The following is a 17,940-nucleotide window of genomic DNA, read 5'->3' as shown; positions in this document are numbered from 1 at the left end:
TAAAGAGTGAAACAAAATTAAGACAATTGCAAACAAAACCAAGTTAGGTTTTTGTATTTTATTATAAACTTGCAAGAATATAGGAGTACTACAATTTCACAAAAGGCACAGCAGCCCAGTGTGGAAAAGTCTCTTCAATGAGTCAACAGGAATACTGAGCTAAAATACATCTTCAGAGTGACAGCACACACGCACTTGGCTTAAGATGACTCTTCATTTCTCACAGGCAATCTGATACACATAAAGACAGTAAAAAACACAGGAGACATCTCGGAGCCATTTCGCCTCCTCCCCCCTGTACATCTTTCACCCCCCGGTCACATCTCAACTGGCACGACAGAACTGAATCTGCCCAGGGAGATAGTTTACTGTGACCTTGTACTTTTATCGGTTCAGACAAACAGTGCTCACATTATGTTCCAGACTTTTTGATTCTCACTTAGTTAGAATCAGAATCTACATGTGGGAATGAGATAAACTCCCTTTCAGCATTGTGAGAGAAACTAAAACAGAAACGAGACAAAAATATAAAGAATCATGCTTAAATGTCATTTTGCCATTACAGTGCTATAACGTCAAGTAGACAGAAAACCATCCTTTTTTTTCACAGTGAACGTGTGAGTCTGGATATAGCTCCATCAACACAGTCTCACTCCGCTCGCTTCAAAAAGCGATGCCTAGTCAGGTCGCTTTGGCATTTGTTACTGATGCAAACAGTCTCATTGGCTTTAGGGCTTCATCTTCAAGGAAGTGCCTGAAGTCCTGACAAATGAGAGAAACTAAAAGAATGAAAGCTACAGCGGGGGCGGCTGTGGCTAAGTGGTAGCGAAGTGTCCTTGGGCAAGACACTGAACCCCAAGTTGCCCCCGATGCTGCGCCATCGAAGTGTAAATGTGTGTGAGTGTTCTGATGTCCGCTGTCTGATGGCACCTTGTACGGCAGCCTCGGCCACAGTGTATGAATGTGTGTGAATGGTGAATGGTTCCTGTACTATGTTAAAGCGCTCTGAGTAGTCGTTAAGACTAGAAAAGCGCTATATAAAAACAGTCCATCTACATTTACAGCCATGCTAGCAGCTGTGTGTGTTTGCCTACAGTACTTCATGGGGACAGCAATGCTTTGAGCTAAATGTTTCATCAAACGTCATCGTGCTAACATGCCCACAATCACTATGCTAACATGCTGATGCTAAGCAGGTATAATGTTTACCATGTTAATCATTAGGTTTTAGGTTAGCGTGTAAGCATGCTAACATTTGCTAATCAGAATTTGTTTTGCAGGAATTTGGTCATAAACCAAAGTAATGGACAAATAAAAATGTTGACCAAATTCGAATGCTACCAGCATGGGGCACCACCAGGGCTCTTCAACAGGGGGTCCTCAGAGTCAGTGCAGGGGGGCCTCCAAATTATTGTTAATTTTTGAAAGTTTTTTCAAAAAATTCAAAAGGCCTAACATGAATCCAACATATTATTAGCAAATATAGATCCCCACTGATGATAGGCTTACTGGCCTATAGGTAAGGTAGTCACTAAGATAGCTATCCACAGTTACAGTTCATCCTGATGATTCAGTGTTTAACATTAAAACATGATTTTTAAAATCATCCCAACAATTATTTTATTAGCTTAGATGCATAAAAGATATGTTAAAAGGCTTTAGGCCATCCTGCACCTTATTGTTGGCCCAGGTTAATATGCAACTTCATTTTGTACAATATATGTAATCGGGGGTTCCTGCTCCGTCTCTCTTTCAGTTAAGGGGTCCCCTGCTATATACACTATACATGTTTAAATATTTTGAAGAAATCTAAGATGTGATTTGAGAAATTAAGCTGACAAATTAAATCATTGCAATTTATCTTTAATCATAATATGTAAACTAGCATTCATGTTACATCTATAAGCTGCCAGTAAATAGTAGGCCTAGTTGGAATTGAAACATCACAGTGGAGTTTGTGTCCGAGAGAGTGGAGTACTGGGCAGGGGCGAAAAGGGGACTAAGTACCCAGGGCCCTCATGTGAGGAGGGCCCAAAAAGATGCTAGAATGAATAGCTGTGGATGCGGGGAGGGGCCCATAGAAAATGCCTTTCTACAGGGCCCAGAATTTTGTGCTACGCCCCTGGTACTGGGGCCGGTGTTTTAATCCAAGCCAAACATATAATATATGCAAACATCGCATAACAATCTTAACATCGCCGCATGTCACCATTTGTCGGTTAAACTTCAATGATCACTGAAAGGACCGTTGCGTAGTCCGGTACCCGACTCACAGTAACCTTTTTCTAAATATAACTATAAGGACTGCTAAACTTAACTGTTACGTGAACGATTGTCACATGACCAGCTGGCGGTCGGCGTCATTTTGTAGGATACCGTACGAATTGTTGCACAAGTTTTCATATTTTATCATACGAACCCGTCTATGTTAATGCATTGCACCTTTTGATGTAAACCAAGCGTTTCAATGTTGCTGATCCTTTAAATTCCTTGACTAACGCCTAATAGTTTTAATTCAAGGTTTTGATCATCAACATTTTTTGCATCTTCACCATCAAAGCCATTCACATGCCATTGCAAAGGGAATATCGAAATTGGGTTAATGTGTTGTGCACACAAAGTTTCCATTCTGGATTCCCCATGGAGTGATGACTGCGGTGACATAACTATGTGTGACTAGTAAAGAGGCTCTCAGTTGCTCCTGTGAAACCACAGCAGGCACATACACACACAGACAGACAGACAGACAGACAGACAGACAGCATGAAGACCATTGAGGAGCTGACAAAACCACTGGATGTATGCATTAAATCTAACTGAGACTCTAGCCAGTCTAATCTAACATACTTACTTTTGAAGTTGGTGTTGATTAAGGATATATGTTTACTCATAATCCTCTGTCTTTTCGTTTGGTTAGCTCTTTCTAAATACCACCAATGTCACTTCCTTTCATTTGCAGGAGTTGCAGATGCATTGTAACTGTTGACAAGATCCAGCTGTAAAATTATCTTTATTTATCAAACAATCTTGGTTACCGTCTATCGGGCAAATGGAAAACAGCACTTATCCTCCTTATTTTAACCTCACCATGTTTGTGAACATAGGCAACTACTGCTACCCAGCATTTGTCCTGTGTCTCCTGTTGTATGCTTGCATTATCTCAGCTAATCTTGGCATCCTAGTGGTGATATCACGAGAGAAAACCTTACATGAGCCCATGTTTATTTTTGTTATGTGTCTTTCTATTAACTCTGTACGGCTTCGCCGGCTTCTTCTTCCGATTTCTGAGAGACCTTCTGTCTGATACTCATTTGATCCCAAGGTCAGCTTGTTTCCTTCAGATCTACGTCATTTACACCTGTGCATCCTATGAGCTCACTATCTTAGGCATTATGGCTTAGGATCGCTATGTTGCTGTATGTCAACCTTTACATTACCACATCAAAATAACCTCCAAGATGGTCTCTAAGTTGGTTGCTTTTGCATATGTCTATCCAGTCTTTGCTGTTGCAGCCTGTGTTTATCTGTCCTCCAGACTTCCATTGTGTGGCAATAAGATCCCTAAGGTATTCTGTGTCACGTGGCCTGTTGTAAAATTGTCATGTATTGTGAGTATTGTGATCAATGACCTTGTTGGCAGGTTTGCATCCGTAAGTCTTTCTGCCCCTGGCTTTTGTCCTGTATACTTATGTACAAATTATTCTCCTTTGTAGGAAACGCTCTTCAGAGTTCAGGAGCAAAGTGATACAAAGCTGTCTGCCACACATTGTTACATTCGTCAACTATTCCATTACTGTTTTGTGATGTTGCACTCAGCAGAATCGATCTGAAAATCTGAATCCATTTCTAGCAGTCATTTTATCACTTGAGTTTGTTATGATTCCTCCAATTGTGAATCCTCTTGTGTATGGCCTGAAGTTACCAGAAATTAGAAAATGTTTGTCAAGGTTGTTATCATGCTCGAAACCTGACAGACCTTAGAAATAAGAGTAGCATGTGCTGTTTCTATAAGTTGTCTGAAAATTGTCTATACTGAGTTATTTAATCATTATGTTCAAACTGGCTGCAGTAGTGATGTGTGTCATAGCAAAGAGGTTGACTACTGATACAATGGATTTGTTTTAATCTTTTTTTTTAAATCAACGTGTAGAGATTTATTTTAAATATTTAACCCACCTCAAAGGCCCCTATTCTCGGGTGACTAAACTGCCAACTGTCGCTGATCGTGTTTGCAGGTGTACATACTGCATATATTATATATATAATGTATATAATATGTGCGTTTCTAGTTACAGCATAATTTAGGTGTATGGTTTCTTATTAGTGTCTATCTGTGTTTGTTTTCTGTCTAATAAAGACCAAATAATTTCTTGTTTTGGTCTAATTTGATAGAAAGTAAGGCTTATTAGTGTACCCAAAAAAAAAATTCTCCCGAGGGGGGGAGTTTTTCCCTTTTTTTTTTTTTTTTTTTTTCCCCTCCCTCTCCCTCTCCCTTTTCCCTCTTCCCCCCCCTCCCCTCCTTCTTTTTCCCCCCCCCCCCCCACGGAGGGGGGTTTCTTCCTTTTTTTTCTTCTTCTCTTTCCCCTCTTTTTTTTTCTCCTTATCTTATTTATGTACTAATTACAGGATAATTAAGGCATTTGGCCTTCAATTAGGGTATAACTGTAAACATTATTTCTAGTTATGGTCTAATTTGATACAAAGTACTGCTTATTACGTCTTTTTAATGTACCGGAAAATAAAGTGAGAACGAATAATTTAAAGGCATAACAAAACTAACTGCAATCAATGCTACCAAATACCGTATTGCTGCCATGACCTGCATGTTTCTGTCAACACTGCAAAAATAAAAAATAAAAGAAATCTAGACAGCATTTTCAACTGACTGGTCATAAATCATGAAGGTTGGCCACTGTAAATTAGGTAGGCCCTGCACTCTATAAAAAGAAGCATCTTTGGGGTGATTTAGAGGAAGCAAACCCTTTAGTCATTGCTGGATGATGAGATAGATAATTGCAAGATAGCATCTTTTGGGATAATTGGAAACTAAATAAATTGAAGACCTGTCTGTCTACTAAATTATCTCATGTTTGTATAAAGTACTATTTATACGGAACCATCAACCTCTCAGATGGACACACTGTTTTTACAGAATCCATTTATCAAAGGAGGAATATCCATCATATATCATAAATTATCACAGTTGGAAGGTGATGTTTCACTGGAGCATGTAAGAGCAGCATGGCAGGAAGACCTTGAATTAGATATTGCAGACTGGCAATGGGAAGAAGCACAAGAACGGGTTCACTCTTCTTCTTTGTGTATTAGTAGACACGTTCCATAATTTAAGATCTTACATAGACTTCATTTGTCTAAATTAAAGCTATCCAAGATGTTCTCCTCTGTGGACCCATTATGCGATAGATGCAGTCAAACGCCAGCATCGCTAGGACATATTCTGGAAGTGTCCCAATATTCGTAATTATTGGATTTCAGTTTTTCAATTACTGTCAGAGGTGTTGGGAAAACCACTAGACCCGGACCCAATTATGGCTATTTTTGGTGTCAATAGTGACAATGTTAAGTTGTCTAAAAAACAGTGTATGGTACTTGGAGCTGTCACACTCTTAGCACGTAGACTGATTTTGCTCAACTGGAAACAAAAAAATCCACCAAGCTGCTCTGCCCTGATTAGAGATGTTATGCACCACCTTCAACTTGAAAAGATTAGATTTTCCTTAAAGAGTAGGACTGATCATTTTTATGCAGTATGGAAGCCCTTTATAAATTATTTTAATAAGACAGCAATAATTGAACCTTAACCCCACTACTACTACCAACTTTACCTTTTTTTTTTTTTTCTCTCTTTCTTTTATTCATATTTTTCTTTGTATATTATTACTTGTGTTAACATGTGAATTGTTTACATATAAGAATATTTTTGCACACTGTATTTACAAAGTGAATTGTTTTTTGTTTTTTTTGTTTTTTATATGTGTGTGTGTGTATGTATGTGTGCCAATATAGAAAAATGTAATAAAGAGAATGTTAAAGTACTATTTATACAAACACTATACAAGGGTATACGATAATTATGTAGATGGTAAAACGTTAACCCCAAAATGCTTTTTTACATATAATGTATAAGAATAGACCTTGTCACGTTTGTTAGTACAGCAACACTGAATACCCCAATGTTACAGGGGGACAAGAAGTGGAATTACATTTGAAAGATTCAGCAGATTAACTGGGCACAGTATGTCCCACTACTTACCAGGTAAGCTGTAATTAATTTGTTGTTTGTCGATCGATTTTTTTTAGGTTCCTCAAAACACTAGTATGGACTAGGTGGACTGGGTTATTTTCACTTGTAAACTGTGTTTTCGGATGCATCCACCTGGCACAGAATTTAAATCTTGCAGAAAACGGCACTGACCTTTGCAGTTTAATGCAAGTTTAATCTCTGCTAGAAGTTGCAAATGATATGTGGTCAGACTGAGTGAGTGGGTGAGCTACAGGCTGATACCAAGGCCTGTCACTACATCTAAGTCACTCCTGATCCCCTCCTGCAGAATGGAAAGCAGTGCTCTCACAGATATAAAATAATCTGTAGGCTAAATCTACAGCAAGTAAGAATGGGGATCTATGTTTTTTTTTTACCTGTTGTTCTTTTGTTTTAAGTAATACCAGCTGGTTATACTAACGCTACTAAAAGTCAGTGTCGGTTCCATTCGCCAGACGTGTGGACTTGAGACTTGGTGACATGAACTGGATTCGATTTGAGTCACCGTTTTGATCCACTTCCGGGATTGCTCCGTTGCCAACGGAAATTCAGTTACTTTCCGCTTTCTTTGTGTTGGCATTTTAAACTCCGGTGGATTTCTGAGGACTGTGGTTAACTGCTCCTCAGACCTCTGCAGGGTAAATCCAGACAGCTAGCTAGACTATCTGTCCAATCTGAGTTTTCTATTGCACAACTAAAACAACTTTTGAACGTAAACATGTTCCCCCAAAACAAGTTCTTTCCCCGAGGCTATTTTGCAGCGGCACCGTAGCTCCGTCCTGCGCTTAGCACCTCCCAAGATGATTGTGATTGGTTAAAGTAATGCCAATAAACCAGAGCACGTTTTTCTCCCATCCCGGAATGCGGGTGTGTATTAGCCAGACCCTCCTGCAGTAGTGCACAATATTCCACGGTGCGAGAGCTCCGTCTACTACAGCGTGTTACATGGGTAGATGATCCGCTTTTCAGTGCTGGTGTGTGGAAAGACACTCAGACCCCCATCATGTCCTCTGCCTCTTGAGGTAATGTACATACAGACATTGGTGCATAATGATTTGGCTGCGTTTACAGTTAAAGCATATGCTGCAGCCATTTCATTCTGCCACAAAGGCTATGGACAGAGATTGGTTTTTGGACATCTCTTGATCGCTGCGAAGCGAGTTGGACGACAGAAACTTGACTTGAGTGAGTGACTTATCCGTGCTGTCGGTCTCGCCGTCCTCCGTTTCTGTTAGAGCGTACGGGGGCGCACACACCAAAAGTGATAACAAGCTCTTTTCGGTCAAGAATTGTTTCCCTTGAAGGGTTCTTTCCTCCGCCTTATAACAGTGAAGAGGTGTCTTACGGACTCTGGCCAGTGCACGCTTTGTCAGTATGTTTTACACACGGCAAACATCAGGCAGACGCCGCAGCTGTTTGTTCATTACAGAGAGCACTCCCAAGGCATGTCTCTTTAAAAACAGCGTCTGACTCACTGGCTGTGTGATGCCATCACTCAAGCCTACTGTGTAGCAGGAGTGGAGCCCCCTCAGGGCGTCTGGGCCTTATCCTCAACCACAGCCCTCCTCAGAGGGTTAGGAGTGGCTGACATCTGCACAGCGGCATCTTGGGCATCTCCGTGCCCTTTCATCCGTTTCTATCTGCGTGATGTGTCTGAGTTCTTCGTGACTCATTCTGTCTTATCCACACGAGATGGCAGATGATGCGCTGTAGGATCTGGTATTTAATATGGAATAAAAACTGGATCAAATTCACCTGGTTGCCAAACGGACCCCTCTAATTCCATCATCACAGATAAGTAGGCTGCATAAGGGCCCAGAATGATATGTTAACATCCCACCCTTCTGCAGGAGCAGCAGCAGCAGCAGCAGTGCAGCTGTGGAGTGCGTGTTTTATCTCTCGGCTTCTCCTCTTTTTCCACTTAGGGCTATCATGGCGTCAACCATGATGCAGGCAGTGCCTCCCTGTTTCTAATGCATACACTTAAAAAATCCACCGCACACTAAATTCTCACCGAATGTTTTATTGATTTAAAATAGTCTTTCTAACGGAAAGCTGGCATTTTTATTACATTCCAATTTGTGTTTCCATTTGTGCCATTTCAGTTCATTATCCTTTAAGGTCCCATATTGTAAAAAGTGTGATTTCCATGTCTTTTTTTAAATTATAAAGCAGGTGTCGGTGCTATATAAGTACTGTTAAAGTATCAAAATGCTAAATGCCTGTGTTCAGCAGTGCCTTTAAACGAGCCGTCAGGACTTCCGCATGGTTTCAACTATTCGGTATATGGTAGAAGGTGCAGCTACAATATAGTTATAGCCATTCCCCGGCTACAATGATGGTGCCGAGACTCACCGAGAACACAGATGCAGAAAAACACTGTAACGCTGACCAGTCAGAGCAGATTGAGCTTTGGGGCTTAAAGAGACTAAAACGGAGCGTTTCAAACAGAGGGTGACTACAGGTATACAGACAGACAGCATGTGGAAAATAATGTGTTTTTTGAAAGATTAAGTATGTAAACATGCTCTAGAATAAACCCAGAATGCAAGTATGAACCTGAAAAAAAGCATACAATTGGACCTTAAAAATTTAAGGTGCTAAATATATCTGACCAGCTCACAGTCATAGTGTGTTCCATTTGTACTCAGAAGTTAGAATTTCAGAGTTCCAAGTTGGACATTTTAACTGGAACGCTCCCTGAAGTCAGATTTCCGAATCGGAAAGTCGAAGAACCTCACAGTACCCCCGAGCTCAAAATCCAACAGGGCTGCTCCGTGAATCAACAGTCGTGAAAGCTGTAGTAACATACAGTTATAAGCACTTCTGTCTTATTTGTGTCTCACTAAATCAGTCGTAAACACAGTCCTGTCCAACTTCTATCTGTGGACATGTTGATACGCTGTTTGTAGCACATAAAACAGCATAATGCGTTGTTATCAACTGGTACTGCTAACAAAGGATAACCTGGCCAAAGCAAACCCCACTTTGGATTCCGACTTGTTTTACTGGAACGCAGTCAACTCGGGTGTGAGGTCATTCCCATATCCGGCTTTCAACTTCCAAGGTACATGGAACACCCACCATCAGACCATGTGTGTCTGTGGTCTTTGTCTGTGGGGTTGATGTGGGTTCTTTGGTTGGTTGGGTGGATGTAGCACATGCATTTCCAGGGGCGTCGGACTGGGGGAAAAAAGGGGACTGAGTACCCAGGGCCCTCGTGTGAGGAGGGCCCAAAAAGATGCTAGAATGAATAGCTGTGGATGCGGGGAGGGGCCCATAGAAATTTCTACAGGGCCCAGAATTTTGTGTTCTTATTGTTAATTTTTGAATGTTTTTTTCAAAAAATTCAAAAGGCCTAACATGAATCCAACATATTATTAGCAAATATAGATCCCCACTGATGATAGGCTTACTGGCCTATAGGTAAGGTAGTCACTAAGATAGCTATCCACAGTTACAGTTCATCCTGATGATTCAGTGTTTAACATTAAAACATGATTTTTAAAATCATCCCAACACTTATTTTATTAGCTTAGATGCATAAAAGGTATGTTAAAAGGCTTTAGGCCATCCTGCACCTTATTGTAGGCCCAGGTTAATATGCAACTTCATTTTGTACAATATATGTAATCGGGGGTTCCTGCTCTGTCTCTCTTTCAGTTATTGGGTCCTTAGCTTTCAAAACATTGAAGACCCCTGCTATATACACTATACATGTTTAAATATTTTGAAGAAATCTAAGATGTGATTTGAGAAATTAAGCTGACAAATTAAATCATTGCAATTTATCTTTAATCATAATATGTAAACTAGCATTCATGTTACATCTATAAGCTGCCAGTAAATAGTAGGCCTAGTTGGAATTGAAACATCACAGTGGAGTTTGTGTCCGAGAGAGTGGAGTACTGGGCAGGGGCGTCGGACTGGGGAGGGAAAAGGGGACTAAGTACCCAGGGCCCTCATGTGAGGAGGGCCCAAAAAGATGCTAGAATGAATAGCTGTGGGAGGGGCCCATAGAAATTTCTACAGGGCCCAGAATTTTGTGCTACGCCCCTGTGCATTTAGTGTAAAACACATTGAGTTTATAGCATTGAGTGCTAGGCCTATATAAAATTGCCTTGCTCTTACTCTTATGTGCAATTTATGGTGGGCATATGTATACATTATCTGCCTTTAGCACATTTGTCTGCATATCTCAGAGGATTAATCAAAAGCAGACTTTGCATCATATAGCCTATTAATTTAATTGGCCATTTTATAGTGTTGCTCAATAATGCACTTTTGTCAGTGACATATTTGCTAGTGAGCAAATGGACTGCACATACACAAATAACAAAACATGGAGAAACGCAACTTGCAAATAATAGAACAAATAAATAGACTTATATTTTACCTATTCAACTGACACAGACAACTTTCAGCTACTTTTTCGCCCAGTGCTAGCTCCATTCTTGAGCAACACAACAAAAAATAAAAAATGTTAGTTTGAATTTTTAACAACAAAAAAATTAAATAGAAATGTTTTAAAAAACAATGCTCATATACTAGACTGCAGCACGCAGGGAAAGAAAAGAGAAGCTCTTTCTGAACGTTGATTGGCTGGTTTGAATTCCCAGCTTGTGTGTTGCTGTAGAAATGAAAATATATTAATAGCAGTGAGATTAGGGAACTGTCACTGTGTTAGGGATGGAGGTACACAACACAGAGAAGAAATAGGATTTCTAATCATGATGGATAATGTCTCTATAAGAACATTGTTTGTTCTTTCAGGTTTTAATGAAACAAAGAGCCACCGAGTTGCTGTCTTCTCTCTCACTTTACTGTGCTACTGTTTCATTGTGCTGGTTAATGTTTCTATTATTGTGACCATCATCTTGGATAAAAACTTGCATGAACCTATGTATATTCTATTGTGCACTGTCTGTATAAATTGACTTTATGGAACAACAGGTTTCTACCCCAAGTTTCTCTGGGATCTGCTCTCTCCTGTTCATGTTATCTCTTATTCTGGATGCCTTGTTCAGGCTCTAGTAATGAACTCATATGCCTGCAATGAACTGTCTATTCTTGCAGTCATGGCATATGACAGATATGTGGCTATATGTCGACCCCTGGAGTACCACTCTATAATGTGAAAGCAAAGACTTTTAAAGTTAGTGTGTTTCTCCTGGTTAACACATTTTTGCATTATAGGCACAAATATTATTCTAACATCTAGATTAAAGTTATGCAGCCCCTTTATTGCCAGAGCTTTTTGTATGAACTGGATTATAGTTAAACTTGCTTGTTTCGCAGCTGACACTATTGTTAGCAACATTGCTGCATACATTACAATAATCATATATGTATTTCATGGTATTTTTATGGTTTGGTCCTACATGTATATCATCAAAACATGTGTGAATTCTATAGAAAACAGGGCAAAGTTCATGAAAACGTGTGTTCCACATTTAACCTCCTTGCTCACTTTTCTTGTGGCTATACTTTTTGATTTAATGCATATCAGATATGGTTCAAACGATTTGCCTCAACCTCTTCAACTTTCAAACTTTATTGCAATAGAATTTCTCATCATACCTCCTATTATGAATCCGCTCATTTATGGTTTTAAATTGACCAAAATTCGAAACAGAATTCTGGGTTTTGTTTATATTAACAATAAATAATATATATATATATATATATATATGCTTAATTTATTCTATTACAAATTAAGGAAGCTCAAGTGTCTCTATTGTCAGAGCTATAGTCTTCTCTATGATTTTGGTCTCTGTAATGCTGTACACATGACAAAAAAATATGTGCTTGTATATTTTTAAGTTGTGTGCAAATTGTGTGATTTGAATGAATGAATAAATCCTGCATACATAGCCTACATATTATCAGATGTTTGCTTAACATGATTTGAACTGCCAGCTTGCGCTTTATTAAATTAAATGTGTGCTCACTTGTGTGTGGAATTGTTGCTCTCTTTCCTGTATTCCATTGAAATTGCTAAATGCCTATTGTGGGTGTATGTACACTACTACTGTACTCTACTACTGTACTCATAGCATAGGACGTACTTAACAACGGAGGGAGAGTCCTCTATGCCAGTAGTTCCCATACTTTTTCATGTCAAGGACTCCTAAACTAACACAAATCAGACCACAGACCCCCATTTTTTTATTGATTTTGTTCAGGGTCCCTGGATCTGAAAGGATTTTAGCTTTTAGATGTTTTATTATAGAAAGTGTATGAAACCCATGACCAAGATAGTCATGCATTCTGTTATTGTGTTACTTATGAATGGAATCTCAAGACTTTTCTTTTTGATGCTGCCTTTTTTTAAACCAAGTAATTGTTAATTTCTTACATTATTACGTTGGTGTGCCTACCTGTTCTGCCTTAATAAGAAATCTTATTTTTCGATACATGTGTAGAATGTCTGTCTCTGAAAATAGAATTATACAAGCTTTTGCCCACAATGGTTTTAGCTCTGTCAGGTATACATCTAGACTGTGGAGACATTGGCGCTCCTGTTTGTATATTTCAAGTGAAAGTTATCCATCCATCCATCCATCCATCGTCAACCACTTATCCCGCGCACAGGGTCGTGGGGGGGCTGGAGCCAATCCCAGCATACGTCGGGCGAAAGGCGGGGTACTTCCTTGTTGAGTCCTGAATAAAGTCATTATTATTATTATTATTACACTGCTTCTTTTAACTGCTTTTTTATTTTTACCTGTCTTTTTATATTTTAGCTGACTTTATATCCTCTTTCCTCTATCCTCTATCCATGTTTTTAGTTTTTTTTCTCATGTTTCATGTAAAGCACTTTGTATTACCTGGTTGCTGACAGGTACTATAAAATAAAGCAGACTTGCATATAGTGAAAATAAATGATTCAATTTTTTGCTGCGGAACCTCTGGAACCTTTTCAAGGACCCCAGTAGCTTTATAACCCAGCAGTGATTGTTGTCCATTTACTATTTCAGTGAAGTGGAGGAATTCTGCAGACGATTGGAAAAACATATGAGAAAAGAAGGAAGACCACTCAATTAAAAGGTGGTGCTCTTACCTAGGCTACTTCATAATGTCGGTTTCAATATTGAAGGGTCAGGAAAAGTCAAATGTTAATAACATGTAAATGATATTGTTTTCTTGCATCTCTCTCTCTCTCTCTGTCTCTCTCTCTCTCTCTCTTTCTCTCTGTCTATCTGTCTCTCTGTCTCTCTCTCTCTCTCTCTGTCTCTCTCTGTCTCTCTCTCTCGCAGGAATCATTGAGACTGTTAAAAGTGTTCCAATTGTGTGAAGAACAGCAACGGCAGACAAGAAATAATTAACTGTCATTCTCCTGTTTGTCTGTATTTCATGTGGAAATGCCACATGATAATAACAAAAAGTGCCCAACATGTAACTCTTAGCAACCAAGTTGAATTGCAAGACAGAAAGTAGGCTCGTAGCCTATCCGGGTGGATAAATATTTTATTTAAAGTTAATATTTTGACAGAAAGTAGCTTTTTGGTGGAATGAACCTTTTAACCCTTGAAAAACATAGGGTCCTAGAAATGCGGTCCTGAAAATGCAGCCTCCGGTCGGCTACTGCTTCTGACCGGCCTGCATTGACTCCACACCACACGGCGGCGCTAATGCACCATTTCCTTTACCGACCACGTCAAAAATATCAAGACGAAGAAGAGTGCCGACAGCAGTCTGTGGACACTGCAGTACATGCGACCGTACAACAAACCGCTCTCAGTCTCTGCTCGTTTTTTCTCCAACGCCAGCGACGACACGGATGAAAACAGTCTTCTGTGTTTTGCGAAGTGAAGCGGCGGAGAAGATTCCAACGTATCCGGAGACCTTAACTTTCCGTTACAGCACGAACCGTGAGTAGGCTGTTAGCTTGTTATTTTTGGGGCTGCGGAGGATGAAAACGGTGTTGGTGATTTGGGTTCCGGTTGTGTTTATGTAATAATAGGCTGGTGATCCTCGGAACAGCGCAGACCTGGGGACTCACCGGTCAAAATCACATCAGCCGTTAACCAGCAAATATGTACTTCTTCCTCTGTAGGCGTTGCGAAATAACCTTTTGTGTATGCAGTGCGACAGTGGGATATATGGCTGTCATCTTCCGTCAGCTTTACCATGTCAGTGGTGCCTGTGAAGGTCTTCCAGGGAGACCGCATCATGTACAATGCACAGAGATACAGTAATTATAATGCTATGCTAGCTGCTACAAAATATTGAATTAACATACAGGTAGCTAGACGTCGAAGTGTTCGAATCTGCTCTTGTCGCTGTAAACACGTTTGCATAGCCCTGTTGGACGGCAGTTAGAGAAAAAAAGATTAAACAATGTCGGCTACATATATTGAGCATTGTACATTGCAGTACAATGCAAAGGTATTTTAGACGTGCCTCTTTTCCGACCGCTGTTTTGCGAAAGCTAGTAATTCCTGCCTAAAAGTGTAACCACTGCATTATTGAAAAGTCAGTAACACCTTCTGATTCCCCTGTTGCTGTAAGCACAAGTAAAATAATGAAAAGAAGAAATATGATGTTGCTATGAGCGTGAATACTACTGTATTTCTGCAAGTAATGAATCCAGAGAGTGAAGTTTCCCACAATGCACCTTAACCTGTGCATGCTCTGGCATTATTGCGTGTCTTTATCATGTCAAATTCGGCCACCAGAATGCAGACACACACAGTGAAACTGAAACAGATCCCAGAGTAAATTTCTGAGACGTTTATCTTTTTCCAAAATGTTTGTGTTAAAAAAATAATATATATAGTAGGGCTGTCAGCATTAACGCGTTAATCGCGATGCGATTAAGGGCGAGAATAACGGGTACATTTTTTTTGATCGCATTAATCGCATGCTGCCATTTATTAATTTATTTTCACTTCACTCGGTTTCGCGTTGTGCCTAACAGGCTACTATTTTGACCCTTTGCCGTACTCTGCCATACTTCCTCATAACACATCCTGCTGCTGCAGGAATAGCAACGTGGATTTCGGTGCCTCATTCGGGTGCCACTGATATGCCTGCACTTCTCTCTGATGCTCTGAAACAGACGTTACAGGCAACAGAAACATCGCTGCACGTGACGCTAGTTAACACTACATTCGACAGCAGCTAACGTTAGCCTACCGCTAGATAGTAGCTGGATTAAACACTGTTATAATGCTGACAGCTAACGCTTAACGGTGTAAAGTCTGTATTTCACTGTATTGGATTCCGACACCGGGATGTAACAATCTGCAGCTGCCGTTGTCGGAAAAACACAGACGGTGCGTTCAGTGAAACTGGTAACCTACAGCCTTGTGGTGCATTCAAAGTTATTGTTAAATGCCCTTTTCCCATCTGGTGATTGTTTTTGTCGTTCAACAGCTATTTACTAGTGAAATAAGTTATTGTTATAGTTATTACATTATTATTATTAAATCATTTAATTTTGACCATATGACCTTAGCAAAAAACAAGCCGTTCTTTAATGTCGCAAACTGTTGTTTAGTATCCTTCTTTTTTTTTTACTTTCTTAAAGGGGTGATAGAATGATTATATAGGGTATTTCACACTGTTCCTTATGGTCCCCTAATGGGGTATGTAACATTGGTTGGGCTGAAAATGGCCTGGTTGATATTTTATTGGCCCTTATGCATCGCTATGTTTTGGCCCTATTTGTAACTAGAGCTTTTCTTCCAAATATGGTATGGTCATGAATATTTAGATGAGCTGCGTGCTGATTAGTTGAGCGAATCCCCCATACACACACATTAGAGAAGCGACAGAATCTCATATTCCAGACAATGCAATGTTTCATTACCAAATTCACTTCTGAGACTTTTTTTATGCGAGAAATCAACTATATAAAGCTCAAATATGGGCCGTTTTACGAAAATTGATGGCTAATTGCAAATTTGGTGTCGGAGCTCAATCGAGCTCACAGCAGGCCGGGGTCTGTGAAGGAATGCAGGCCAGGCGGCGAGGCAGCTACACAGGCAGCACCGGCCGTTGAACTCCGACACAGTCGGACAAAATTTGCAATTAGACATCAATTTTCGTAAAACGGCCCATATTTGACCTCTACATAGTTGATTTCTCGCATAAAAAAGTCTCAGAAGTGAATTTAATGGTAAAATAGCAGGTGAACAATGTATACAATTTCTGAGGTCTGCACGACCTAGATTCAGAAGACTAACTGATCTCAGGTCAGTTGTGTAGCCTATGCAAAATGTTGGGGCGTGACAAAGAGAGAGACTAGAGCCAAATGAGGAGGAGCCGCCGAGTTGATGTCAACTAGGTGGCTTGTTGAGATTTGCCCGTTTTCAGCGGCAGTTTCAAATTGTAAGATTTTCAGAGGAAAGAGGTGTCAATGGGATTTAGAGGTTCTATGTATGTCCTAGTTACCCACTAAACTATTATTATTCAACTATGACAAGGTAAAATCAGTTTTGCATTCTATCACCCCTTTAAAAAGTATCGGTTCAGGCACCGTTAAGGCAACGGTACCGTTTTAAAAGTACCGCTTTAGCACTGGTATCCAAACCAAACAATACCCAACCCTAATATTGACTCTAGATTTTTCTTTTGTTTACAGTAAATAAATAAATAATAAACAAATACAAATCTGAAAATCAAGTTCATAAAGTCACTTTCCTTGCATTCATTTCATTCCCAATCAATATACACTTGTAATAATTGCTTTCCATTGTTAATATACTTAAAAACAGTTCTGAAATGCAAAATAATAGAATTTTAATCATGTGATAAAACATGCGATTAAAAATTCAGCGAGTAATCGCGATTTTAAAAAAAAGGAATTGTTTGACAACCATATATATATATATATATATATATATATATATAGATCTATATATATATATATATATAGATCTATCTATCTATCTATCTATCTATCTATCTATCTATCTATCTATCTATATTGGATGACATGCAGCAAAGGGCCGTGGGTAGCAGTCAAACCTGGGCCTCTGCCAAGGACTCAGCCTACACGTGGGGTGCACGTAGGGCTGCTTGAATATGGAAAAAATCACAATCGCTACTATTTAAAAAAAACAGTGAAACACCTTCAACTGTGAAATTTCCCCTAATACCTTTCCCGCTTGAACTTGTTTTGGAGACAAAATAAGAGTTTACTTCCAAAACACAATGTGCTAAATAATTGTGTTCTCGATCACATGGTTTTTGTGATTGTTAGGAGCAGAAATCGTAATCGTGATTAAAATTTGATTTATTGCACAGACCTATAGCAGGCGCACGCTCTACCATGTGAGCTAGAGGTCGCCCAGCACAGTCATTTCAAAGACTCAAAGAGTTACATTTTCCTTTAAACAATGCAGCATGGTTGGATTATTTTGCAGAAAAGCAATGCAGGACAAGCATTTGGCTGACAAACTCTTGCTTTCGTTTAAAGAAAAAACTGAGAATGATTGAATCTTTAGCGTAGCTGTGGGAAAAGCTGATTTGCTGAGTTAAAGGGAGTAATGGAGGTTTTGCAAAATCCCAATTTCTGTGTATTTCATGTAACTGCTGCAGTACTGCTCCACTTGCTGAGATGGCTTTAAAGATGGAAAAACAGCTCAGAACAAGCACTGAGAGTACCATGCCAAACTGACTGTGTGTGTGTGTGTGTGTGTGTGTGT

The 17,940-nt window shown here is 39.6% G+C and overlaps 2 protein-coding genes and 1 pseudogene across 3 annotated transcripts in view; all 3 read left to right on the top strand.

The window, feature by feature from the left end:
• Positions 1-3,049: 3,049 nt before the first annotated feature.
• Positions 3,050-3,981, top strand: LOC120570045 (annotated as a pseudogene).
• Positions 3,982-11,013: 7,032 nt separating this feature from the next.
• LOC120570417 (olfactory receptor 11H6-like) lies at positions 11,014-11,952 on the top strand. Its single transcript, XM_039818759.1, is given in 1 exon segment — positions 11,014-11,952. A coding segment is annotated over 1 exon segment (939 nt).
• A 2,003-nt stretch (positions 11,953-13,955) lies between these two features.
• The window catches only part of adarb1b (adenosine deaminase RNA specific B1b), a 140,459-nt gene continuing 136,474 nt past the window's right edge, over positions 13,956-17,940 (top strand). The window contains exon 1 of one of the 2 annotated variants that reach the window (XM_039817906.1): positions 13,956-14,157. In XM_039817906.1, coding sequence (XP_039673840.1) covers positions 14,067-14,157 — 91 coding nt within the window. In that variant the 5' untranslated portion in view covers positions 13,956-14,066. The remainder of the gene's footprint in view (positions 14,158-17,940) is intronic. The other variant, XM_039817907.1, reaches the window with a different exon arrangement.

Source organism: Perca fluviatilis, chromosome 12, assembly GCF_010015445.1.
Source record: "Perca fluviatilis chromosome 12, GENO_Pfluv_1.0, whole genome shotgun sequence".
Classification (NCBI taxonomy): Eukaryota; Metazoa; Chordata; class Actinopteri; order Perciformes; family Percidae; genus Perca; species Perca fluviatilis.
Note: the sequence above shows the minus strand (reverse complement) of the source record. Positions and strands in the feature narration are given on the sequence as shown.